Genomic DNA, 26,414 nt, shown 5'->3' with positions numbered 1-26,414 from the left:
AACCAGATTTTGACAAAGCTTGGCGGCCATCTTGCCACATCAGCTCCAGATTGTACACATTTTGTAGCACATTGTTTTGTCCGTACGCGGAACATGCTGGAAACCATTGCAGCTGGAAAACCAGTTGTCACACCCTTGTGGTTGGATAGTTGTGGTCAAGCATGCTATTTTGTGGACGAGAAAAATTATATTCTGTATGATGCAAAGAAAGAAAAAGAGCTGGGTTTTTCGATGCAGTCATCACTTGCTGCTGCACAGCGGAAACCACTTTTGAGGGTATGTTCAGCTTTGTAACTAAACACTTCTTCTCTCAACTTCTTTGTTGTTTTCCCGCCTTCTGTTTTGTTTGTTGACGCATCATGTTGCTTGCAGGGCATGAGAGTGCTCTTGGGCCCCAGCCTATCTCCTGATGCAAGTGCAATCACTTCCATTATTGAAAGTGCTGGTGGTCAGGTAGATAATGGAAACATCCTTTCTGCGAATCTCTCATGTTGCAACATTAAAGCTTGCCATTTCGAGTTAGTATCACCTTTTTTGGCTGGAACAAGAGTTCAGAAGATATCACCATCATTTTTTGTGATTGTGGTGCCATACTTTAATACATTAGTATAAATTATCTATGAAGCCTAATCATTTTTGATCACTTGGCAAACCTAGTTATTAGAATGTGAGGCCCATTTAAATGTGTACTTAGGATACATGTCAGCTTAAATTTTGGGTTGTATGATTCACAACATTTAGTGGCTTATGGAGTCTACCTGCTCTATGCTCAAGCATGGTGAGCAAGACATGTCTCTAGGTTATTGTTAGGACCAATGTAATTGTTTGCCCTTGTTCTGGTCGGAGAATGTATTTGGCGACATTTTAGCTCGTCATGTGAGTTGGCATGAAACAAAAGATTCAGCCCTACCTGCTGTATGCTTTGATCTTGGTAAACTATGTTTTCTTTCTGGATTTGAATACTAGGACCAACAAAGCCGTTTATCCTCATAAGTACTGTGTATTAGATCAAAGAAACATTGCTGGGCAAGAATTCTATTCGTGGTCAACTTCATGACAGTATCTGTTAGCAGACATGTGTGTCTTATATTGTCATCTCCTGCCTGTGAGCCTCAGTTTGAGTCAGATGAAGACATTAGGAGCTCTAACAAAGTCTTTGTCCATCAATTTATCTCTTTGAGACATTTTAGGTGGAGATGCTGACTCTTTACTGTGTATTGCATTTTCTCAGTCTGTGTGTGGCATTGAGCAACACTGGGCAGACTGTTTCACCTTCTTCTGGGCAAGCAGCAGAGCCACATGGCAGGGCGGACAGTTTCCCCCCGGGCAGGCAGTGCTGGGCAGCTACTTTCAGGTCAGGCAGCTGATTTTTTTCAGTCCGACCTGCATTTAATGCAGGACTAATGCAAGTTGGCCAGTTTGTTGGTTGGCCAGTTTCTTGGGGCACAGTCTATTTATTCAGCCTCCCTCTCAACCATCTTCAGTCATCATTGTATCCAGCCTTCCTCGTCTTTTTGTCACCATCCTCCTGCATTGTGCCTAGCGCCTTCATTGACACTCCATTTTGTGTGTAGGGGTCGGCAGATTGCAGCCTTGTAGTTGGTTTTGTTTCTTCAATTTCATTGTGTTTCTTTTGTCTTCATCTTCTCTTTTCCTTTGAGTCCTTGTTCTTTTCTGGTGTGCACTCTGATATGATTGATGCCCTATGCGAGGATCAGCATGCATTATATTGCAAATTATAGAGATTGTGGTCATTTAAAGGTTTAAAGTGGTCTTGCTTTCAGGGATTTCTAAACTGGTGGGTAACCTTTTAGAAGTTGATTGAATCTAGTAAGGCCAACCACCTATGGTCTTGATCCATCTTGGATTATTGGGATGACTAATGATTAGCAAGCCTTCGATCTGGATTGCCCCTTGATTTAACAAGGGATTCACTTCCAATTGACCCTTGGCTGGTCAAAATGAACCCAAATTCGATTGGGATGGATTGGCCTCTTGAAATCTTTGTAAATCTTCAAATTTTAGCTGTTGATTTCAAGTGCTAGGTCTTCAATCTTCTGGCACGGGACCTAAGGTGGCTGATAAACCCTAATTTCTGCTGTAAATTAGGGTTTACAATAGCAAATGGTTTTGCTACTCGCCTTCAATGGTGGAAGTAAACTATGAGTGGTTGAGATTTGCAGAGAATGGTTGAGAGATGGTTGGAATAAAGAAAAGAATGTTGAGGGAATGCTAGTGCAACAATAGTACCTTCGATGCACTTCCACTGATCTAGTGATGGATAACTCTAGTACATTGAATAGTGATCCCATGGCAGACATATTGCTAGTAATAGTACCTTGAATGTATATTGAATACATCCAAGGTTCACTAAATATGAGAGCTGTCCATCACTAGATGAGTGGAGGCACTACCTCCCCCTTGAGCATCAGGCAATGCTATGGACCCTTGCTTTGTTGAACTTGACTAAGCTTGATCCAAAAGTTGGCTCTAGTTGAAAAGCATTGAGGTAAAGCTGCAACAATTGAGGATGGTGTGCCAAGTCACGCTCTTCCATCCATTTAGCATCCATTAATGAATAGTTTTGAAGCTTTACCAAATATCTATTGGAAACTTTACATCTAATCTTTCTTTTCTTATATTCCAAAATATACTCGAGTACCAAAATCTCATCCAACTCCTCAACCTCAAGCTGTGTTTCAACAAAAATATCCTTTGGTACATGACTATGAAAAGGGCTTAGTAAGCCCACCATGAAAGACATTATGTATTCGACAATGTGGAGTCAATTTTAGCTTACATGCAATATCATTGATCTTGTATTTGCTAGTGTGGAGGAATTTCAAACTATATGCAATATCAGTGATATTCTCCAACACTTGAAAGGGCCCAACAATGCATATTCAACTTGAGAGAGAGAGAGTAGGCTAAAGTGTAGATGAAGCTTGAATGGAACGTGGATGAGGGAGAGAGAGAGAGGGACAAGAAGAGAAAGAGAGAGATGAAGAGGAAGAAGGAGAAGGAGAGTAGTTTAAGTTGTAGATGAGCTTGAATAGAAACTATAGATGAAGCTTGAATGGAAGGTATCTGGAGGTTGAACATAGAGGTCTTGAACAAAACTATACGGAATGAATGCATGGAACAGTATTGTACGAAATGATCCGTACGTGAACAGAATGCAATGATGACTTCGACATTCAGGGACTCATCTTTGTCTTTTGGTGTTTTCTTCCATTATCAACGTGATCCAATGCCCTCATTGATACCTTGGGTTGTGTGGAGGGGTTAATCAATCCACCTTGTATTCAACGTTTATTCAAAGTTCAATGTAAATTTTCTTCTTCCATTCTTTTCTTTCATTGTAGTTTTTCTTTTTTCTTCTCTCTCCGTATTCGTGTTTCTCTTCCGTTGCATACTCTTACAAGTAGGAGCATAGTTGTTATATTTCTCTCACCAAGAGACGGGTTGAAGTTGTATCTCTCGTAGCCTATGGGTTGGTCAAAATGAAGAGAATGATTGTGAAATGCTAGCAAATCATTCTTTATCCTCCTCATCAAGTTGAAGTTATCATCACTTGTGATGCACTGCATATACTCCATGAAGTTCTTCTCAAACTCCTCATTATTGTAATGCTCCTCATTGTGCTAAAGAGAATGTAGTGCATGTACAACAACATTCATTATTCTATGAAACCAAGGTGATAGATCATAAGCAAAAGAATAATAACTATAGACAAAAGTTAAACAATAGATACACGATAGATCAACAATGAACATTTATAATACACAAGGTAACTTGTCTTGTAGAGCAAGCAGCTAATTTGAAGCAAAACTTTCCCAATCTTATCCATGTACTCATAGAGAAGACCTAGATTACTCCCCTCTATGTTGGTGATGCACAAGTCAATGTAGATAGGAGTAAAATCTTTACCAATGCCTTGGCCTCAAGCCACCAACTCTCATTTAGGATATTGTGCCTAAATATAAGAGCCTTTGGAGACTCTCTTTCACTCTATGTGAGCCACTCTTGATATGCAATGGTTTGTATGAAATTTGAATGGATCCATATAAGCCTCTCTAATACATTAAACATGTTAGTAAGTCTTGTAGAAGAGGGCTTGAGTAACTCAAGTATATTGTTGGTTTGAAACATGGTGGTGATTGATGATCTCTCTTTTCACAAATCCTACCATACTTGTTGTTTGGAAGTTGTTGTCCACCCAAGATATTTAACCAACATCTTTTATGAGCCAGTCAAGGTAATGTGAAGTGCATGGAGTTCATGTCATGCTAAGAAACTCATTCTTAAGTATATATTCCATGGCCACACAATTGCATTCATTATCTGTTACTACATGCACCACATTTTGGATCCCTATGTCCATGATGTCCTCTTGTATAGAGGCATCAATGGCCTTAATGGACATGGTGCATTTGCATGAAGTCACTAAAACATTGTGGACATTCCTTCTATGAATGTTTGACTCCACCAAGTACTACATAAAATTGTGTATTCATATTTGATCCAAGTTTCTTTCACGGGCTCCACTTTAGTCTTTATGGATGCTTTTTCTCTTCTAAGCTCTCATGTGTGCAATGCCTCAATTGAGGGACCTTACTACTTGGATCCTATGTAGCTAATTGTGTGTTGATAGTTTCCTTTCAATGTGATCAAATGAATAACTATGTGAGCTCTCTAGTTACATTTGCCATAGCTTGCTTTTGAAACCTTGCATGGATACTTGCGCTTTGATATGTATCCCTTTGTCTACTAGAAGATGACAATGGAGTCCTTTTCACTCTAGGATCCAACATAGATAGGGGTGTACTTCTCCATTTGGCTTGACTAGCTTGAGATCCATCTATTTTAACCCCACTAGGACAATATAATTCTTCTTCATGTAACCCAAGTCCCAATTGCTTTTGGCGCTAGAGATTGAGGCTTGCCTACATTTTCGCTAGCACATTTTCACAAGGCAAGATATCATTGTTCGGTAGCCATATCAAATGGTCTTTCACATGGATTACACCGCCTGATTTCTCCAATCCACAAAAGTTGTGATGCTATTAGCTTCTTGTATCATCTTAGGTATACCTTGTTTGAAAGGATGGTTCTGAGATGTGGACTCATCACGTCTTTAGTACTAGATTCTGCTTTACATCCGTTACCTTGATTTGGAGTAAGGCAATTCATTCTTTAGGATTCAAATTTTTTCCAAGGAGTATTGGTGTAAGTCCTTTACAAGTCTAGCACCGTGCTTATTGGTGTGAAAGGACACTTTGTTGGTGTCGAGCCACACGAAGGGAGAGATTTCTCCCTTGATTTCTAGGTGTGCCTTTTGGTGTAGGAGTAGGTATAAACCTAAAAGTTTTCCATGCATCTCCAATTAAACTGGTAGTAAAGATTTTGGCCTTGTCCAGGCAATTCAATGGAGTATTACTTCATTGGCCCAACTCGCAAAACAAAACAAAACAAAACAAAACAGAACACTCTAGACAATTTGGAAACTTTGCAATTTGGCTACCTTTGAGGCTATTATTTTAGATTGTTACACATGTTAGAGGGTCGTTGCATCAAACTCTCTTTGATAGCCTTGTCATTCGCGGATTGGGTGGGCCTCATTATGTATGATCTTTTGGAGGAGTGCTTGTGAGCTTGCTTTACTCATTGAGAGTGTTAAGCCACTCTGTACTAGAATAAATACAATATTTTATCACCGAGAGAGAGAGAGAGAGAGAGAGAGAGAGAGAGAGAGAGAGAGAGAGTATATTTGTGTGTTTAGTGTTTTTACCTGCTTTTTTAGTTTATAATTATTACAATATCTTTCCATGAAAAAATGTGTGGGGAGTCTCAAACAAGATGTGTGGTTGTGAGTATTGCGTGTGCCAGGCTTGGAACATACCAGCTGAATAAACTTGATGCAGGTTGCAGCACAAGGGAAATTCAGATCTTTGCAGCTGGATGCCATGAAAAACAAAGAAGCATTGGTTGTTATTGCAAGTGAAAAGGACTACAAGTTTTGCCTTCCTTTTCTAAAGAGAGGTAATCTCAGTCTTCAACTTACATTCTGTCCAAAATAAAATTGTTGACTTGCAAAATTATGTTTCTTGATCAGTCACGTGATTCTTGCATGTAATATATGTCTGTGCATCTTGTAGGTTTCAAGGTTTATTCTAAAGAATTGATAATGAATGGGATTGTGGTGCAACATCTGGATTTTTCAAGGTATCTCATCATTGAACTGTTGTTCTTACGAATTTTGTGTGCATCTTTATCATTGTACACATTTTTCAGTATTGCAAAATATATGGGCTTTCTATAACCATTGATTACAAAGTTTAGCTATACTCATGGGTTTTTGGTCGCAACCATCCCCATCAAGTTTTTTTGATGCTCTTCATGGTTGTGAAGAAGTTGAGTTTCTGTGGAGCACTGCAGAGGACTTGTGAGCTGAAAGTATGTAGAACATTGAACAAATTGTAAGGACTGAAGATTCATGAGCTGAGATCTTATCAACACAAAAATCTATGGATTTTGTGAAATTGCAGTTTCAATGGTTTTTTTTGTGGAGTAGAGAGCTATGACGCTATGAAATTTATGAAAATAAGTTTTCGAGTTACTTTTTGTGAGATGCTCTTCTTAAAATAGTGTGTAGCCACTACTTTATATTTGTTCTTCATGGGGGTTGTCTTGAGTGGTCCTACAAAATCCAGTCCCCATTGCATGAAAGGCTTGAGCGGCTGAATGTTGGTCAAAATCAGTTGGCCTTCCTAGTCTCTAGTGTATGCCTTATGATCTGGTGAATCTTTCAGCATCTGCAGATACACTTCCCCATCACAATCTTAAACTTCTTAGCTGTATTGTCTCCTGCAAAGTTACTTCTCAAGTCGTCTTCACATGCTAGCTCCGGAACCCTTCATTTTGCCTTTGGAACATACCTTCTGAGAAGTCTGTCCCTGCCTAATCAGCACATGCTATCATCGATGAATGTGAATTTGACTGACTGTAGCACCAGTCTCTTCTTCTGATTTTCAGTCCATCCTTGGAGGAAAGTCATTGCTCTCAGGTACATGATGACCGTATCTGCTCGGTTTGCCATTGTTGAGATCTGGAAGAGATAGGCATCTGGTAGCTGGTCCTGGATTTGATCAGTATTTTCTGCAGGGGTTGGTCTTGATAGGAAAACTGCTCCAAAGTGTGTGTTCCTTGGCTTGTGAATTGTTTTGAAGCCAAATCCCTGCAGTTTTTGTACTGCTCTGCTGTGGAGAACCTCCTGCTTGCATAGTAGACCGGGTAATCTATATCCCCTTTTGGTTGTGTTAAGGTTGCTCCCAGGGCCAGGCCAAACGTATCCACATAGATGGAAGATAACAGCCCATTTGTGCTGGCACAACACTGGTCTGGAACTGGCTATCTTCTTTCATTTCTGAAATGCTTGCTTGCAGCTCTTTGTGTGATCAAGCTTGACATCTTTCATTGTGAGTTCATACAGTGGGCTGGCCAAATCTGCAAAATTTTCTACAAACCTTGTATAGGAATTAGTGAACCCTAGGAAAATACTAAAGCTAAATATTTGGGGTTTTCACCTTCTAAAGATACCTTAATTTTAATGAACCCTAGAAAACTAATTCTGTTGAATATTTGAGGTTTTCAGCTTCTAAGATTACCATAATTTTATCTTCTGCCATCTCTATCCTGTTCTTGGATATATTATGTCCCAACAACATTCCTCTAAATGCACCAAAGATGCTTGTATGGGTTCAGACAGACACTACTCCTTGCACCCCTCAAACATCTTTCTGAGATACTCAAGGTGATTTTCCATGGCTGAATATACTATGAAATTGTCCAAAAAAATGGCGAGGAATTTGTGAAGGAAGTTTGTCAAAATTGCCATTATTGCTCTTTGAAATGTAGATGGACCATTGCACAAGCCAAACTATTGGAATAGGGGATTTCTTTGACTTAGAGATAGAGGTAGTTCGATGTGGCCACCCACTGATTAGCTATCCCTACTCGCAACCAAACTGATGTCAAAATCTTTGTATACCTATAGATGTCCTCTAAGGAATGCTGCTTTTATTGCAAATGGATGAAGTACATTGAGATTCTTCCATCTCCTCCACTGATTTAGGTGTCTCTTGCTATTACAAATGGCTAGCAAGCCTTTTAACCAATTTGCCCCTTCGTTTGCTAGAGGATTGGCCTTCAATTGTGCTCTGTGGGTGACAAGTTCATTGCCAAGTATTTGTTCTTACATAAGTCTGATTTGGAATGCCATTATTATGGGAAAGTAGGACATACCAGGCTGTAGTGCCATAAAATGTGCAATGACAAGCATAAGGAAAAGATCAAAGGAAAAGCGCAAGACAAGTCTGATGATTTCAGCATTGTTCATACTAAGTCCAGTGTTAAGATCGAAGAGATCGATATAGTGTAGCAATCTATCTCTGATGATGATTACATACTTGCAGTTTCTTTGGATGAGTCACAGTTGTTTGATGCCTTGCGTGGTTTTACTCAGTGTTGGTTGATGGATTAATGTCTTTGATCCATGATCCGTGCTCCTTGGGCATTTACATTGTCATTAAATGCAATTGTTGCCTCTAGTGTTCTAGGCACTAAGTCACCCTAGGGTTAGGGTTTTACATAGGATCTCCGATGTCGATTAAGTTGTTAGGGTTTACTTTTAATTATAAAAAGACACTTTGTGCACATTAGCACATAAGTGTGGCATTTTCATTGTGATCGCAATGAGCATTGAATTCTCTCTCATTCATTTATACATCGCCTCTCATTTGTAATTGAGCATTCTTGTGCATTGATTAATTCTTCTCTTTAAAATTAATCGTGCAATTACTCCACACCTAGGCCAATAGAGTACCAATGATTGCATGATGTGAACATGAAGATGGCGGATCTAATGCGGCAAGAGGTGAGCAAGATGTTGTACAACTGGTAGCCAGTGGGATCATAGGGCTACAAGGACGTGACAGGATTACAAGGTATGATTTGGTGGGCAGAGGTTGATCAGCTCGACAATTCAAAAGGAGGGCGCAACTAGAAATCGATTAACAAGTGTCAGTGCATGTTGTAGACAATGCATGGACAATGTCGAAGATGGTTGGAGCAAACTGTGTCGGTCGTTGAAAGAACTTAAGCTAGCACGGTGGTGATGGCTCGAAAGGCAGCTAGCTGAGGTGTGACGCTCAATGGCGATGGTCGTGAAGAAGGTGGTTGTGAGCAAGGGCAATGGAGGTAAGCCACTCTGATACCATTGTTTGCCTAGGTATGGAGTTATTGCTTAATTAATCTTAGTAGAGAATGAAATAAGTAATTGATGCACAAAAATACTTATCACAAATGAGAGGCGATGTATTAATGAGTGAGAGAGAATACAATGGTCAATGTGATCACAATGAAAATGCCACACTTGTGTTAATGACGCACAAATTTTTTATTTGTAATAAAAGAAAACCTAATGGCTTAATCGTCATAGAAAATTCTAAGTAAAACCCTAGCCCTAGTGTCACTTAGTGCCTAGGATACTAGGGGCAACAATTGCATTTAATGACAGTTTAAATGCCTAGGGAGCTCAGATCATGGATTAAAGGACATCAACGCATAGCTCATGAGATGGCCTAGACTGTACCTTAGTTGAATTGGCTAAAGTCCCGCCCATGTCTGCTTTGACACACCACCTTGATTGTGATCACTTGTTGCTTCTTGAGTAGCTTGCCTTTGCACATCACTGCAAAAAAAAAGGGAATTTATTTAAAAGAGTTGCCACGTGAGCAATCTCCTTCATCGTGTATCCATACACTTGCGGCACTGGTCACAATTGCCATATCTGATGCCGTGGTTGCCATGTCCATATGTGTCGCATCTAACATACCACTAGTCTGCCATGCTGACATACCTCCATGTTAGTTGGTGCCTTTGTTGGTCATGGCTTGGACATGACACTTTGGCAATCACTTGATTGACTTCTCTCCACTAATGAGCAAGTCCCACATTGATATCTCGGGGTTTTAGGACCCACATTGTGAAATAACCTACTTGCATCTCATATTTGTGAGCCACATTTACAGATTTGATCAAATGCTAAGTAAAGTGTAAACTTTTCATGTCCTTGTAATAAATCTCCCCCCTTGAAGCCCTTGCAATCATCCTTGATTGCACCAGAATGTGCCAAAGCAAAGTATATTGCACTGGAATTTCCCAAAAGGCATCATAGTCAGCTCCTATTGCTCAACCATGCTAATGCCAAACACTTGCTGAAAATTTCCAGCGAGCATACTTAAAGCATAATGTTGAATCCAAGATTGTTGCAAGAAACCTATAGAATGTATCTCTCATTAGCATATCTCAACTATTTTGGCCAACCAACCATAGCAATGATCATGCATTGAAAACCAGCAATTGATCATCAATTTTGATGATCATACACTCGTGCAAATTTATGCAAATGTATAGTTCGAAGTTGCAGTGGAAAAGTATACCAATTGGCATACTAAATTGCAATGACTAGAATACTGAATAATGACCTTCTGACAGACATATTGTCAATACGGTACCTTGGATGCATATTGAATATATCTGAGATCCATTGTATAGGAGAGTTGTCCATCATTGGAGTAGAAGGGCTATCTTCCCCTTGAGTCTTAGATAATGCTCTAGATCCTTGATTTGCTAAACCTAACTAAGCTTGATCCAAAGTTGGCTCTAATTGAAAAGCCTCAAGGTAAAGTTGCAACAATCGAGGATGGTTTGCTAAGTCATCCTCTTTCATCCACTTAGTATCCCTTGGTGAATAGTTCTGAAACTGCACCAAGTATCTTTAGAAAACTTTACCTCTAATCTTTCTTTCTTTATGTGCTAAAATCTACTCGAATACCAATATCTCATCTAGCATCCTTAACATGTGGCTAGATTTTAGGAGATAGATCCTTTGGCACATCACCATGAAAATACCTCAACAAGCTCACATGAAAGATATTGTGCATTTGTGAGTGTGGAGGCAATTTAAGCCTATAAGTAATATCGTTGATTCTCTCCAATGCTTGGAAGGGCCCATTATATCTCATACTCAACTTTCGATACAACCTCTCTCAACCTTTCATCTCTTCAGCCTTGCCTTTCAAAACACACAACACATAATGCCTAGTTGCTAGTTGTTGTTTGCATGTATCCTGAGACGACACCAAATTCTAAGGTTGTAAGTATAAAATCTGTTCTATTTTTGGAAATTGTGGAGAAAATTTAGGGATTTGGTTTGGCACACATCCCAAGCTAATAAACAGGCACATCAACAGCATTCAATTGCTGTTTGGATCAGATTTGGCAGAGAAATTTTTGGAAGTTTTAGTGCTTTTCAGCATTAAATTGCAAAAATTTGTATTTGGCATGAATTCCAAGGCTGGTGCAGTGTTAAAGCACTAAATTGTTGTGCGTTACAGATTTGGCACTGTTTTGTGCAGTCTTGGCAGTCATTTCAAGGCACTTGACAGCTTTGGTACTTGCATTTATATATTGTTTTGGGATCTTGGTACTTGTAAGAGTACATCTTGCACTTTAGTTTGGAAGTGCTTTGTTGTATTTTGTGCATTTATTGCAGCAATGGCTCAGCAAGGCCATAGTACAGTAACATTTTGGGTGTCCTCACTTAGGAGGATAAATATGATGGCACCAACTACTCCTTGTGGAGTTTTATGGTGTTCAATCTTCTTGTTGCAAAGGGTCTTTGGGATTTTGTGACTAGCAATTTAGCTCGACTAGGAGGCTTTGAGAGATGGATGAGGGTGATACTATGGCAGATAATGAGATGGTGATCGATGATGAGATGATAAACGTCACCTTGAACTCTCTTTGCAAGTCTTACCTTGGGTTTCATACGTTGAATTTGTCTTTGAGAGGGGCATAGTAGTCCCTCATATTTGTGGGGTTGATAGGTTTCTTGTTGTAGGAGAAACAAACTAGAAAGAATGCTGTTGAAACACAGCATACATGGTACTTGGACAATGGGGCATCAAGGCACATTACTTCACGAAAGTGTCTATTCACATCTATGTTAGATATGCTTAATGCCCCATCCTCATTAGTTGCCACCAATGGTCCATAGTGCTCTAAGTTGTAAGGCCTCCATTATGAGAAGAAGCCATGTGTGGATATTGATTGGGTCTTAACTTGTATGTCAGATGACGTCTATGTGACCGGATGACAAAAAGCTCGACTGTAAAGGGAACAAGTTGACTAGGGAAGGTTCATAGTACGGTCAAACAGGCCGACTAGACCACCTTTTCAGGCTATAAAAGAAAGACCCCTTCAAAGCCATCGTCAATCTATCTTTCACCCTGTCATAGTTCTTTCAACTAGCCTTAAGCTCTTCACCTATCATCTGTTTGGATTGCCATCTAAGTTTCACAATGGAAGCACATGGGTAAACAAAGCCATCTCTATATTAGTTTGTCTGAAATTAAATCTATTTCTGTTCTTCTCATATTTGTTGTGTATTCTTCACTCTTGCTTAGATTCTGTCCACTGTATTGTGTAATTTCTACACTATGCATTCAGCCCCTACAAAGAACAAATTTATTTGTGCAAATAACTCTAGCTATGATGTGTGTGCCATTGGTTCATTGCTGATTACGGCTAGAGATGGATTAGACATTATGCATGTGGATGTATTATTTGTGCCTAAGATAACAAAAATTCTCTTGTTAATTTCAGCATTCAATAAGCAAGTCTTTCAAGTCATCTTTGAAGATGACAAGTGCATTGTGAGAGATAGAGCTTGATTATGCTTTTCGCTTGTTAGGCACTTTGTATACATAGTTGCATTTGTACTACGTATGGATTAGTTCGTTCCGTATGATTCGTACGTATCTGTACCAATTCGCACAAAAAAACAGGCTATTTTTTGCCTATGAAGACTAGACCACACAATATCTTCCAACTCCTAACCCGTATGCTTATTATCATAATTTCAAGTCTCTCTCACTCTCACTCTCACTCTCTCCCAACTTCCAAGATGAATATCGTATCGTACCTTATAAAATCGCAAGGTACCAATTAGTATCGTATTTTATTGTACCATACCGTAATCGTACCTTTTGTACTTGACAACCCTATTTGTATAAGGGTCTTTTCTTGTTGGACACATATAAGAGTAGATCTCATGATGCTTTTGCAGTTAGCACACTCATGCATGATATGCAGAATATGGCATGCCATCATGATCACATGAATTTTGGTGTTTGATAACACTTCAATATTGTTAGATGGTGGATGCCTTGCCTCCTATTGTGACCCCATCTCTCCATGCATGTGATACATGTGAGAGATGTTTTGGGAAATATGCATCGTTTTGCCTTCAAAAAGGATGGTACAATGTGTATTGTTTGTAAATTGCAGCTTATACAGTCTAATGTATGTGGTCCCATGTGGACACAAGCTCTTGGGGATCATTTATATTTTATCACCTTCATAGATGACTACTCTTGATATACATGGGTGTATGGCCTTAAGGCAACGTCTGAGGTATTCATGCACTTTAAAACGCTTGGTTGCAAAGCTAGAGGCTAAAACAAGTTTAAAAGTGTAGACACTTCATACGGATTAAGGGGGGAATACGTGACTCGTGCATTTGAGATATTCTTGCTTGAGCATGGTATCACACACCAGACCACTATGAGGATGATGCCTCAACAAAATGGCATGGCTGAAAGGAAAATCAAACACCCATGGAGATGACTAGATGTATGCTGAAATGTAAGGGGATGCCACATATATTTTGGCTTGAGGGCTTTCAATGTGCTAAACATTTTATTGAATTGTGCACTTGCAAAGGCACTTAAAATTGTCACTCCTTTTGAGGCTTAGCACGAGAGGAAAAAGGTTGACTTTTTTCATGCATTTGGATACATAGCCTAAGCTCATGTGCCAAAAGAGCTGCATTGAAAGCTCGATGATAAGACATTAAAATGTATCTTTGTGGGCTACAATTTGGAAAGCAAAGGCTATTGGTTATATGAACCGCGCAATCGCAAAGTTTCTGTCAGTAGGGATGTTATCTTTGCTGAAAATGCAGCCTTTTCACATTAACAATTATTACAATAGACTATTGCTGCTCCAAATGCTTGCAAACAGCTATTAATTGATCATGGTTTGCATCCCAAAGTGGAATATGCAGCGGAGCAAGAAAGGGCTGCTATAAATGCAACAAAAACAATCCCTAGATGGCTGTTACAGACTCTCCGTGAGAGCAAAGTTAATGTTTCCTTACCTCAGCACACTAGAAGGGTTGCTAGACAGGTAGTACATGCTGCAAAGGGGACACATTTGGCTGACAATAATGTAAAAATGAAGGCTCCTTTCGATGAGCATATGGTTGTGAGCTCACTATTGGATGATAATGAGTCTACTTCTTTTGATAAAGCACATCAAGATGCACATTGGTTGCAGGCCATGCAAGAAGAGTTGGACTCTATTGCCACTAACTGTACTTGGGATCTTGTCGAGTTGCCACGTGGCACGTAAGCTATTGGCATCAAATGGGTTTTTAAACTCAAGCGCAAGGCTGATGGTACCATTAATAGGTGTAAGACACGTTTAGTAGCAAAAGGCTATGCATAGAAGAAGGGCATAGATTATGTGGAGACATTTGTTGCTATATCCCCCATGAGTACAATGAGGTGTGCTATTGCTATGGGTACAAACTATGGTTGGAAAGTGCATCAATTGGACATAAAGACAACATTCTTGAATGGTGACCTTCATGAGGATGTCTATGTTTCATCGTCTCTAGGGCTTGTAGTGAAAGAAAACGAGCACTCGGTTTGCAAGTTGCATAGGGCTCTTTATGGTTTAACACTAGTCTTATAGTATAAAAGCCACTTTTGGGGCAATTTAAACCCCTACTAAAAAATTCCATTTCTCATCAACAAGAAAGATTAAGAAAAAATGGTTTTAGTGAAACATGATCAATATAAGATACTAGTTGAAAAAAGATAGAAAGGATCAAAATAAGCTAGGAAGTATATATTTCTATGTTCACTCTTAAGACCATTTTTGAAGGAAATCCAAAACTTTAGTGCTTCTAATCAAAACCATCTTAAAAAAAGTTTTATCAGGCTAAAACTTTTACGAAAACTACTTTGATATATATGACATGCATCCACATTAACAGAATTGTAATAAGATAAAGAATGTCACTTTTTTAAGAGCTTTAAATAGCATCGTTGAGTGTTATTTTGATCAATTTTCATGTACGTTTGAAAATCCAATCTTTATAGAAAATTTATTTTCACTTGAAACTCGGCCCAAGCCTTTTATTCTACTATCTAACAATATTGAAAAGTCCCATCCAATTTGGGTATCACATGCACATGTTCTTTCAAATGTAGTGAAATAGGACTTGAGCCATTGAAGTGGCTTGTTGCCACTTTTGTGGCAAATTACAAGACTAGTGTGGCAGCCTTCTAAACTGAATTTCCAGCATTGTCCACATTATATTGAATTTCGGTCAATAATTATTGAAAAGTAATATGATAATTATTTTGATATCAAGAAAAATAGTCTCACCAACTAGTAACCCAAGTGTCCCTGAGCATTTTTCACCATTAGATTGATGTTAAGTACCATTAAATGCGACATCTCTAGTGTCATCAATAAGTGACACTTGTGGCCAAATAAATAACTCGGGCTAATAACTAGCACTAGATACCACCTAGTATCTGTGCGACATAACTAACTACAACTTTGCGTTTGACATCCACTAATTTCCTCGGGTCTCGGGCTCATGAATTTGAATTTTGCACTAACCTCAATTGCACCTCACATATGCAACATTTACTTAAACATGTCCTCATGATAGCCTTTCCCCTTAAAATCCTTGCATATGTCCTTGATTACACTACTAGATGCGTCAAAAGCAAAGTATTGCATTGGAATTTTTCACAAGATATCATAGTCAACACAACATTGCACACTGTTCAACCATTCGATATGCCCAACACATATTGAAAATTACCAGCCAATATAACATAAAATAAGAATCTAAAAAATATTACCAAATTTATATAGAAACAAGGAACGGTTGTTTGGGCTTGTAGGAACGGCCTAATGCGTTTCAAACCCTCTGAGAAGGTGAAATGGCTAGGGAACGTTCCTTGCCGTTCCCCTTGATGTTCCTTGTTTGGAACGGTCGTTTCAAGCGTGTTGACCAAAAATTGACATTTTTTCTAGTTTTTTCTTCTTGCTTATGTCACACTCCTACCACATGTTCACCCATCTCCATTGCCTAATGTGCACACACTAATCTCTCTCTCTCTCTCTCTCTCTCTCTCTCTCTCTCGTTGAAGATTCAAAGTGTCAAGACAAGCCACAAGTCAATCATGAGTCCATGCAAAGTTAAAATTTGATGCATTATCAACTCTTTCAAGTCACAATGAAATTTCAGCCCTATCCTCAATTTCAAGGTAATCATCCATTTATATTGTCTAATTTAAAGGGAAATTGGGATAATTGGAGCATTTGGGGCAATTCAAGGCAATTTGGAGCTATGGGGGTAATGGGTCAATTTTGGGACATTTGGGTCAATTTGGAGCATTGAGGGGTATTGGAGCCATTAGAGGGATATTCCAGGCATTTGGAAATCTCTGGCATTTTTGGGGCATTGAGAGCAATTTGGGACAATATTGGGGCATTTAAGGCAATTTGGGCTATTTGTAGCATTGGGAGGCTATTGGGGCAATTTGGGTCATGCAGGGCATTCTTGGGGCACTTAAGACATGTGTCGTTTCCCCCCCATTCGGGTTCCCTGCCCTTGGACGTCCCTCCCATTTTCGTTCTCATTCCGATTCCCCGTTCCAAGTAACCATGCAAATTTATCATGCGATGGATCCATTAATCATGAGCTCAATTAATTTATAACCATTGAATACCACTTAAATTTAATGACCATACACTGAACATCAACATTCGATAATTAGCCCCCGATGATGTACAGTTTCAAAGCTGCAACTAATAAACCATACCATATGTATACCAAACATAGCACCTAGGTCATTGAATAGTAATCGTCTAGCAAACATATTGTCAGCCAAAGTACCGTGAATGTATATTGAATACATCTAAGATCCACTACATCTAGAGTTGTCCATCACTGAGGAGCAGAGGTGCTACCTCCCTCATGATCATCAAGTAATACTTTAGACCCTTGCTTTGTTGACCTTGATTGAGCTTTTTCTAAAGTTGGCTCTAATTGGAAATCATCAAGGCAAAGCTACAACAATTTTGGATCTTGCCAAGTCATCCTCCATCCATTTGGCATCCATTAGTGAATAGTTTTGAAACTTCACGAAGTATCGTATAGAAACCTTACCCCTGATCTTCCGCTCTTTGTGTGTCAAAATCTGATTTGGTACTAGTATCTCATTGAGTTGTTCAACCTCATGCTGAATTTCAGTAGATACATCCTCTAGCACATCACAATGAAAAGGCATAAGCAAGCTCACATGAAAGGCATTTTGTATTCGCTAGTGTGGAGGGTCAACCCATAACATGCATCATCCATACTCTCCAATACTTGAAATGGCCCATAATATCGAATACTCAGCTTTGGATATAATCTCTCTTTGCTCTTCGTCCTTTTCAGCAGTGTCTTTTTAAAATGTAGCAACACATAATCGCCCTCTACAAAGTGCAAAGCACACGTATGATAATCAGTTGCTCTCTTTTGCTTATCCTATGATCTTAGCTATTAGTCTCAAAGATCTTATCTTTTGTGTGCAAAATAGGGGGTTCTTTCTTGCCACCCTCTACCACCTCAAAAAGAATCTTACCAATGAAACTGCACCGTATTGTTATATGCAAACTCAACCAATGGCAAATACTATTGCCACTATGCTTTGTCCTCTGATACATAGCACTTCAAAAGATCTAAATCTGTGGAGTTAGCCTCGTTGGATTGACCATCAGTTTTTGGATGAAAGGATTAAGAGAATTTTAGTGTTGTTTCCAAAACAAACTTATTGTCCGTGGGTTACAATTACTAATGATTGACTTTGGCATACCATGGTACTTAAACGCGTGTTGTATAAAAATACGTTTCATATGGTTAACCTTTATCTTTTTTCTCTTTGGAGTGAAGTGGGCTTGCTTACTAGACTTGGATATGATAGTCCATATCCCATCCTTCCCTATAGATGTACGTGGAAGCTCAAAGATAAAATCCATAGGAGATTGCACAAGGCACAAGCGGCACTGATCCTCAGAGTAGTAGGATTGAGGTGGTGCTATTGGTGGCAACTGATGGGCTGTTGGTTAGCAGGGTGGTTGGCTAGAAGCTAGAGCTAGAGTTGACTAAGATCTCCAAGAGGTTGGGATGGACCGTGCGAGCCCACAACTCTGATACCAAATGTGAGAATGGAGACGAAAGCTCTCAGTTGAGAGTACAGAGTTGACAATAGAGTGAGTGAGAGTAAAGACACAGCACAACTCCCAATGTAATTCCAAAGTGTATAATGAAAGTACAAAGTACAACCCTTAGACCTTAGGGTTGCGAATGTGCGTTCATAGTCGAAAGGTACAAAACACGATAAGTGACTGAATTGTGTAACATAAACACATAAAATAGAAAATAATGTAAATCGGGGAAAAAAACTCTCATTAGGAGAGTAAAAATTGACCTAGTATCCTATTGCGGATCACCAACACTCCTTTGTGAGCATAGGTGTAAGTCAAACCCAACAATACTATGCATTTCTTGAACACCATGTATCAAAGATGGCGAATAAAAGAAGTGCTCAACTGTCTTAATTGTGGTATCGATACCTATATGACGTGCATAAGAAGGAGCATGACTCTCAGTCATCACCTTGGCCCTCAAATGCTTTGTGATATACTATCATCCATGTATAATCAGAAAGCCCTCTCGAAGTACTAGGTGATCATGTCTTTGGCCATTGCAAAGCTTATTATATACATTTTCAAAGTTCGAATCAAGAGCATATTGATCCTTCATGGCATCCAACTCAATGTGATAAACCATGTCAGCAACCGATAAATGAGGCTTACAAGAGAGTGCATCAGCCACTACATTCTTTTTTGCTATCTATGTGTACAAGAAGCTGAAAGTGAAATATAGACAAGAAGTTACCCATCACATATGCTTCTCGTATAACTTCATTTGAGTCAAGAAGTAACACAATGTATATTGGTCTATTTGCATCGTGAAATCAGCCCCTAAAAGATAGTGTTTCCATGTGGAAAGTGCATAAATTACACCTAAGATTGCTTGCTCATAGACCTGCAAATTCCTCTTTGCACTATGGAGAACATGGCTCTTATAAGCAATTATACGGCCATCTTGCATTAAAACAGCCCCGATACTATTTCCACATGCATCACACTACACAACAAATGACTTCCTAAGATCAAGCAATACAAGCACAAGATTTGAAGTAATTTTATTCTTTAATGCATTAAATGTTGAAATTTCCAATACTATCCATCTGAATGGCACATTCTTCTTCTGCAAGACATGCAATGGAAAAGCAATTTCAGCAAAGTCCCATACATATTTCTTGTAGTACAAACAAAGACCCATAAAATTACGGATCTCGTGGACATTCCAAAGATGTGGCCATGAATGAATTGCCTTAACCTTAGTAGGATCCATACGAATGCCATTAGCAAGTACAATGTAGTCCAAAAAGTGAATCTCATGCAACAAGATCTCACTATTCATGTCATCAATCAACAATTGATACCTACGCATCTCATTGAATACTATTGCCAAATGCTTGCAATGCTTGACCTCATTTTTTGAAAGACAATCATGTCATCAAAGAAAGTGTCTATGAATTCCCTATGTTGTTGAAAGATGTGATCCATCATTCTATTGAGTGTGGGAGGACCATTTATAAGCCCAAATGGCATGACAAGAAACTCATACAAACCAAAAGATGTTTGGAAGGCTATCTTGGATACATCCTTAGGCCTAATCTAAATTTGACGGTAACCACTTTTCACATCTGTGCAACCAAAAATGGCTGCCCCCTGCAATCTGTCCAAGATATCATCGATCCTAGAGATTGGAAATCTGTTCTTTGTCATGATTTTGTTCAAAGCACGATAGTCAATGCACATGCGCCATGACCCGTTCTTCTTTTGTTAGACGCATTGGAGAACGAAACGGAGATGAATTGGGCTGAATCAGCCCTTTCTCTAACAACTCATTAACTTGACTCATTATCTCTTGCTAGGCTGCACTGACTCTATAAGGTGGCTTATTAGGAGGGCGACTACCAAGGATGAGATTTATGCCATGATTCTCAGGCCTTTTAGGTGGTAAGTGTCCCAAAAGTGATTGAGAGAAGCAATCAGCATACATTTGCATAAATGATATGCAGTCTTTATCTAAACGAGTCTCATTCCCAACATTTTCATTATTACTCTTATCTTGTGAAAACCAATTAAGCTGAAAGATGACTTTTCATTACTTTGGAAATAGCAGAAGTAGATACAACAAGGATAGATTTCCCTTTCAACTTTACATCCAAAGTATGAACTTTGCCTCTATAAAAGAGAGTCATAATCTTATCATGTGCATCAATCACTACTTGCACACGATGGCACCAAGGTATACCTAGTAAGACATCACATCCTTCCAAAGGAGCAATAAAGAACTCTTTGCTATCCACATAATTTTGAATGTGCAAACAAAGCTTTCCAATGATAGGAGTGACTGGCTTTGCATGTCCCTTACATGCCATACCAATCTCACCCATGGATCCTATCTCATCCTCTCTGATACCTAAACGAACTGGCATATCAAGAGAAGTCAATGCATGCTGATCTCTAATTTTGCCCCATGTCTTACAAAGTTCAGTACTATCATCATTGGGCTGATTCGCCACTATATTAGACACTAGATGAGTAGTGGATTTGCCTTACTTTTCCCAATTATCATCTTTTTCAGCTTGCTGCCTATTAGGGCATCTCCTTGTCATGCGCCCTTCCTGCTCACAAATCCAACATTTATTTGCAACCATTAATTCCTTACATGATGCATCAATTTTCCCACTCTTTCTTTGCCATTTGTTCCGCTTTCCAGTCCTATTTTCAGATCTGCTTAGATTTTCAGCATTTATTTTACATTTGTCCTTTTTCTCAGCCTTAGCCTCTTTGATATGTAACTTGGCATCAATGTCCTAGAACCCTACATATTTTCCACGAAGCAATACATCAGTTGTAGTAGCAATTTGTATGAGTTGAGACATGCTAGAAACACTGGACTTTATGCAAAAATCCCGTATACCCTTTGGCAAACCACAAATATACTTCTTCACCTACTCATGGAGGTGTACTGACCGATAAGAAGTAATGGGATCCAAGCTCTTACAATCCTTGGAATCTAATTGATTGCATGTTGTTATAAAATCTACTTCAAAGGTATTTGTCAACCTATTTGAAGCAAACATTTGCTTGAACTTGACCCAAGTGGTAGGTAGGTGCCTTTCTCCAAATGAGAAGTGTAGACCATCACTGCAATGGATTTCCCTTCAAGAATGTTTTTGCCTTGCGAAGTTGCCTCTAGAATAGGTTGCATTAAACCGTTGAATAAAAGTAGGCGCGTTCAGCCTATCTTGTGCAGCCTTAAAAGGCTCAAACTCCACACTTTTTCCACCTTCATCATAGTCCTTTCATGGTCCTATGGGTGTCAAATTATAATAAATAGGTTGTTGCTAAAAGGGTGCATTTGTTGTATTTACATGAAAACGATCACTATCAGAACTTACACAACCAGCACCAAATCCTTGTGCTCCAACAATCCTTAGGGGTGCAGATACATGTCCATTTGTTACCAACTAACACTTACGGTCAAATAAATAACTTAGGCCAATAACTGGTACCAAATACCACCTAGTATCTGTGTAACATAACTAATTGCATCTTTTGCCTTTGACATCCATTGATTTTCTCAGGTCCCATGCTCATTAATTTGTACTAACTAAGAGGGGGGGGGGGCCTCGCTGATTATCATTCTCTATGTAGATGATATGCTGCTCATGAACTAAAAGAGGATAAATTGTAGATTTTTAGGCTGATTTGAAACATCTTGTTGCAGTGTTAAATATGGGCTGCCTACACTATTATTTGAGGATTTACTTCACCCAAAATCAGCATGGTATGAGCCTGTTATAGTTACAATATGTGGACAAGCTTTTGTATAGGGTCTAACTTGCAAGATTGTAAAACAATGAGCACTTCAATGGAGCCAAGGTTGAAGCTGTCCATGCATGATAGTGAGATACCTAATGTTGCAATTTACAACCAGGCTATTGGCTATCTTATTTATCTTTGCAACATATGTCCTAACATACACTCTACAATATTTCAATTGAGCACGTTTATGCATAGCCCATGGACAGTACATTAGCAAGCTATTAAGCATATCTTTCGCTATTTGCAAGGTACTTCGACATATGCATATTTTTTCTCGGTCGCGCACGCGAGAGAGAGAGAGAGAGAGAGAGAGAGAGAGAGAGAGAGAGAGAGAGAGAGAGAGAGAGAATTGCAACTATAGGCTTACAATGATTTAGATTGGGTTGGTGACTCAAACACTCGATAGTCTACTAGTGACACTTTCTTTTTGGGCCGTTCATGCATTTCATGGCTTAGTAAGAAACAACCTGTAGTGGCTACCTTGTCTTGCGAGGGTAAGTATAGGGCAGCTTTCACAGCAACAATTGAATGTGAATGGCTGCACAGATTGTTGGCCAATCTATAGATCTCATTGGAGGGTCCTACACCCATTTTTCTTGATAGTTAGAATACTATTGTAATAGCACGAAAACTTGTGTCATGCTCGCAAGAAACACATTGAGGTTCACAATCATTTTGTCAGAGAAAGATGTTATGTAGGAGAGATCAGCTTGGTGTACGTTCCTACGTAGGAAAATGTGGCTGACATTTTTACCAAAGCATTATCATGTGAGAAGTTTGAGGCTTTTCGAACGTCAAACAACTTACTATCCTTTGGTGATTGATCTTCCTTGTACTTCATCACATTGGTACTATAGGGGATATGCCCAATGTAATTTGTGTGGTGTGGACCCAATGTAATTTGTGTGGGGTGGACACTTTGTAGGGTGTGTGCACCTAGTGTCTTAGGGCATTAAAGTAGTGACACTAGGCTATAGAGTAAATAAACTTAACTCTAGTTAGTTGGTGGAAGTGTCGGTAGGTCAAACCTTAGACCTAAACCTTAGTTGTACTTTCACCTATCATTCAGTTCAGCAAGTACACCTGTTTTTTTTTTTTTTTTGGCTCTCACAATCTACTGGTCACTCTCTTCTTTCTCTCTCCTCCATAGCTGGTCCTGTTTTCTTCACATTTGATCTTATTGGGTTTTTAAATATTAGCAAGCTGCCATTTCTGCCAACATCTGCTCATATGTTTTACCATCTTGTTTGCTCTTTTAGCTGAAGTTGAATTTGTTGTCTTTTCAGGAATCGTCTTTTTGAGGACTTTGAACTATGAAAACAACACTAGTAAACTGCAACTTGGGAAGTACAAAGCATTCTCAGCTATGGTAAGGCTTCAGCAAAGCTTCCTGGGGCTGTTTTACTGTGGATTCTTCAGGAAAAAAGATGTGATGCATGTGTTGGGGATGCTGTTATGCATTGTTTTGCGTGTCAATCTTGGTTTCTTGCAGTAGCAATTGAGTGTACAATACAGTGGAATTTGTTGGTTATGGCAATTTTCGACTGCAGGTAACCAAGTAATAATCATTGGGAATGCTTTGATTTATGAAGCTCCCATGAGTGTACAATATAGTGGAATTTGTTGGCTATTTGACTGCAGGTAACCAAGGAACAATAATTGGGAATGCTGCTTTCTCTGGGTATCTGTATACAAGACATAAATACTTAAGCTGCTTGTCCTGAAATGTCCAAGACAGGCAGCATGTAAACTACCAATATTGTGCAGTGTATACATGTAGGTAGGGAAACTGAGGTTTGTTAGAAAGCGCGCATGACTTCTGAAGGTCCCGTGAGTGTAGTGTGTTAACCAATTTTTGACTCATGAAGCTCCCACGAGTGTACAGTACATGGAATTTGTTGGTTATGGCAATTTTAGACTGCAGGTAACGAAGTAATAATATTTGGGAATGTTGCTTTCTCTGGATATCTATATACAAAACATATATATTTCCAGCTGCTTGTTCTGAAATGTCCAAGACAGGCAGCGTGTAATTACCACTATTGGGCAGTGTATACATGTAGGTAGGAAAGACGAGGTTCATTAGAAAGCCTGCATCGACTTATGAAGCTCGCACGAGTGAGGTGTGTGAGGCAAAATTTTTACATCCCCCCCATTAATAAGATGGACCTCCATTGGTGCAAGCTTGCAGGAAAATGAACCTATTTTACAATCAAATTTTTTGTAATGTAGCTGTATGGCATATGTTACACCTCTTGGCAGATAGTCACTTAAGGAGCTGTTAACTGTCAGGACACTTGAGACTTCAGAGGGTCTATGTAAAAAGTCTAAAGATGGCAGTAATAGGGCCTTGATGTTTGAGTTAAAGGGCTCATTGTGATCCTGTTTTGCGGAAGCATGTAAATACCTCTACTTAATGCATAATGCTGCATTGAAAGGAAAGAACTGTCAGGATAGTTGTTGAAAAGTTCATTGGTGAGGCCACATCCTGGCCTGGGCTTTTCACCTCGAGGAAAATTTTGCAGCACTATCTTTTTTTTGGCCTTCCGGGAGATCTGTTGAAAAGTCCCTTTGGTGATGATCATCACTACCTTCTCTGGTCATAATCATCACCAAAGCTGGGCCTGAAATATGAAGGATTGATTGCCCAACTTCCTCTTCTGTACGAAGAGATTGAAAGAATGCATAACTATATTTTAATGTATGTTGCGATTTATTTGAAGGGCAATATTATTGCAACCCTTTCTCAGAAGGGTAAATAGCCCTGTGAAGAGTGTTGCAACCTTAAACAAATTTCAGACCTGGCGCTACCTCACAATCAAAGATGTATCGATTTTCAAAAAGAACATTCTTGAAAAGGAATGCAAATTGTCCTCTTTTGGAGAATGCTTGGCATAGTTTTGTGGGAATCTAGCGTGCGAGGCATATAATTTATCGATGAGTTCATCTACCTCAAATTGCTCCATTAGTACTAAGAATTAAGGGCATATTACATGGTTACTAGTGTCATTGCATGAATAAGACGAATCAATTGTATACGTGAAGCAGTTGTTTCAGGAGCTTAAGAGGCAGCGATTAGAGGGATATTTTGCCAAGGTATGCATTATTTTATATAGTTACTTTTGTTTCAACTGGAATTGTGTTTAACATCTAATGCATATGTTAAGGAGTTGGGGCCTTGGGGCTTTGTGGAAGTGAACAAAGACACTTTTGGTGACTTTTGGCTCTTCTGGGAGGAAAAATCACATTTTTGTTTGAAGGAAAGTTATAAATGGAACCCATTCGTACTTCATTGTGTGCCAAGAAAAATTAGAAGTGGAACTTGTTGGTACTAGACCGTATGTGTCGATGAAAATAATAGTCAAGTCTTGCTAATGGATGGCTCAAGGATCATAAGAAGAAAAGTCAAGAAAATGAGTTTAGGGATTGAAAATTAAAGGTTCAAGATGATGGAAGCTAAAAGATTGTGACAATTCACTATTATGATAAAAGAAGTCATACCAAGCATTGTTTCATGTATGCATTCCTCAGCTAAAGTTGATAGCCATGTTGTCAACTTTAGAGTACGAATTACCTTTTGTTGCTAACCATGTTGTCAACTTAAGAGTATGGTTTACCTTTAGTCTCATACATCTCAACAATATTACCCACTCTTATCACTAATGCAAAGCATGCTCATTGGGAAAGACCTCGGGAAAAAAGGCATTGTGATATTGAGCAAGTACAATTGTCAAGTGGTTTTTCAATGGCCTTTCAACTTCTAGCTATATGGCTTTTCTTCAATCTATCATTGATCATGTGTCCCTAGTATAAAAGAAAGGATGGTTCGCATTGAGTAAATGTAAAGCTTCTTTGTATTGAATGCTTTAGTGAAGGATATGCAACACATCAAATGCTCTTGTTGCACATTGTGCAAGTATGGATGTTGATTGTAGGTTGTGCATGCATAGCAATATTCAAGCAATCACATGCCTTTGTACAAGGTGTCATTGCTTAATAGACTCAAGATGAGATTCACTCAAATAGGATGGAAAGCCTTGGTTAAAGTGAAGTAGGTGTTAGGTATGATGCCTTTAGAGTAAAGGGGCCAACAAGGGGACATTTAGTAGTCCCCCATTTGATCTTTATTATCTTGATTAGCTATATATAATATTTTTTAAATTGAATTGTATACATCATAGTAC

The 26,414-nt window shown here is 39.0% G+C and overlaps 1 protein-coding gene across 3 annotated transcripts in view; it reads left to right on the top strand.

The window, feature by feature from the left end:
• LOC148020919 (uncharacterized) overlaps window positions 1–25,036 on the top strand; it is a 52,107-nt gene extending 27,071 nt beyond the window's left edge. For all 3 annotated transcript variants that reach the window (XM_087698745.1, XM_087698744.1, XM_087698747.1), the window contains 5 exons: window positions 7–276; window positions 373–453; window positions 5,925–6,042; window positions 6,159–6,225; window positions 23,517–25,036. In XM_087698745.1, the coding sequence (XP_087554871.1) occupies window positions 7–276; window positions 373–453; window positions 5,925–6,042; window positions 6,159–6,225; window positions 23,517–23,547 (567 nt within the window). In that variant the 3' untranslated portion in view covers window positions 23,548–25,036. The remainder of the gene's footprint in view (window positions 1–6; window positions 277–372; window positions 454–5,924; window positions 6,043–6,158; window positions 6,226–23,516) is intronic.
• Window positions 25,037–26,414: the final 1,378 nt, after the last annotated feature.

The sequence above is a fragment of the Lygodium microphyllum genome, chromosome 18 (assembly GCF_053477565.2).
Source record: "Lygodium microphyllum isolate KBCC chromosome 18, Lygodium_microphyllum_v1.1.10, whole genome shotgun sequence".
NCBI lineage: Eukaryota > Viridiplantae > Streptophyta > Polypodiopsida > Schizaeales > Lygodiaceae > Lygodium > Lygodium microphyllum.
The sequence above is the reverse complement of the archived record's forward strand: the minus strand, read 5'-3'. Positions and strand labels throughout refer to the sequence as shown.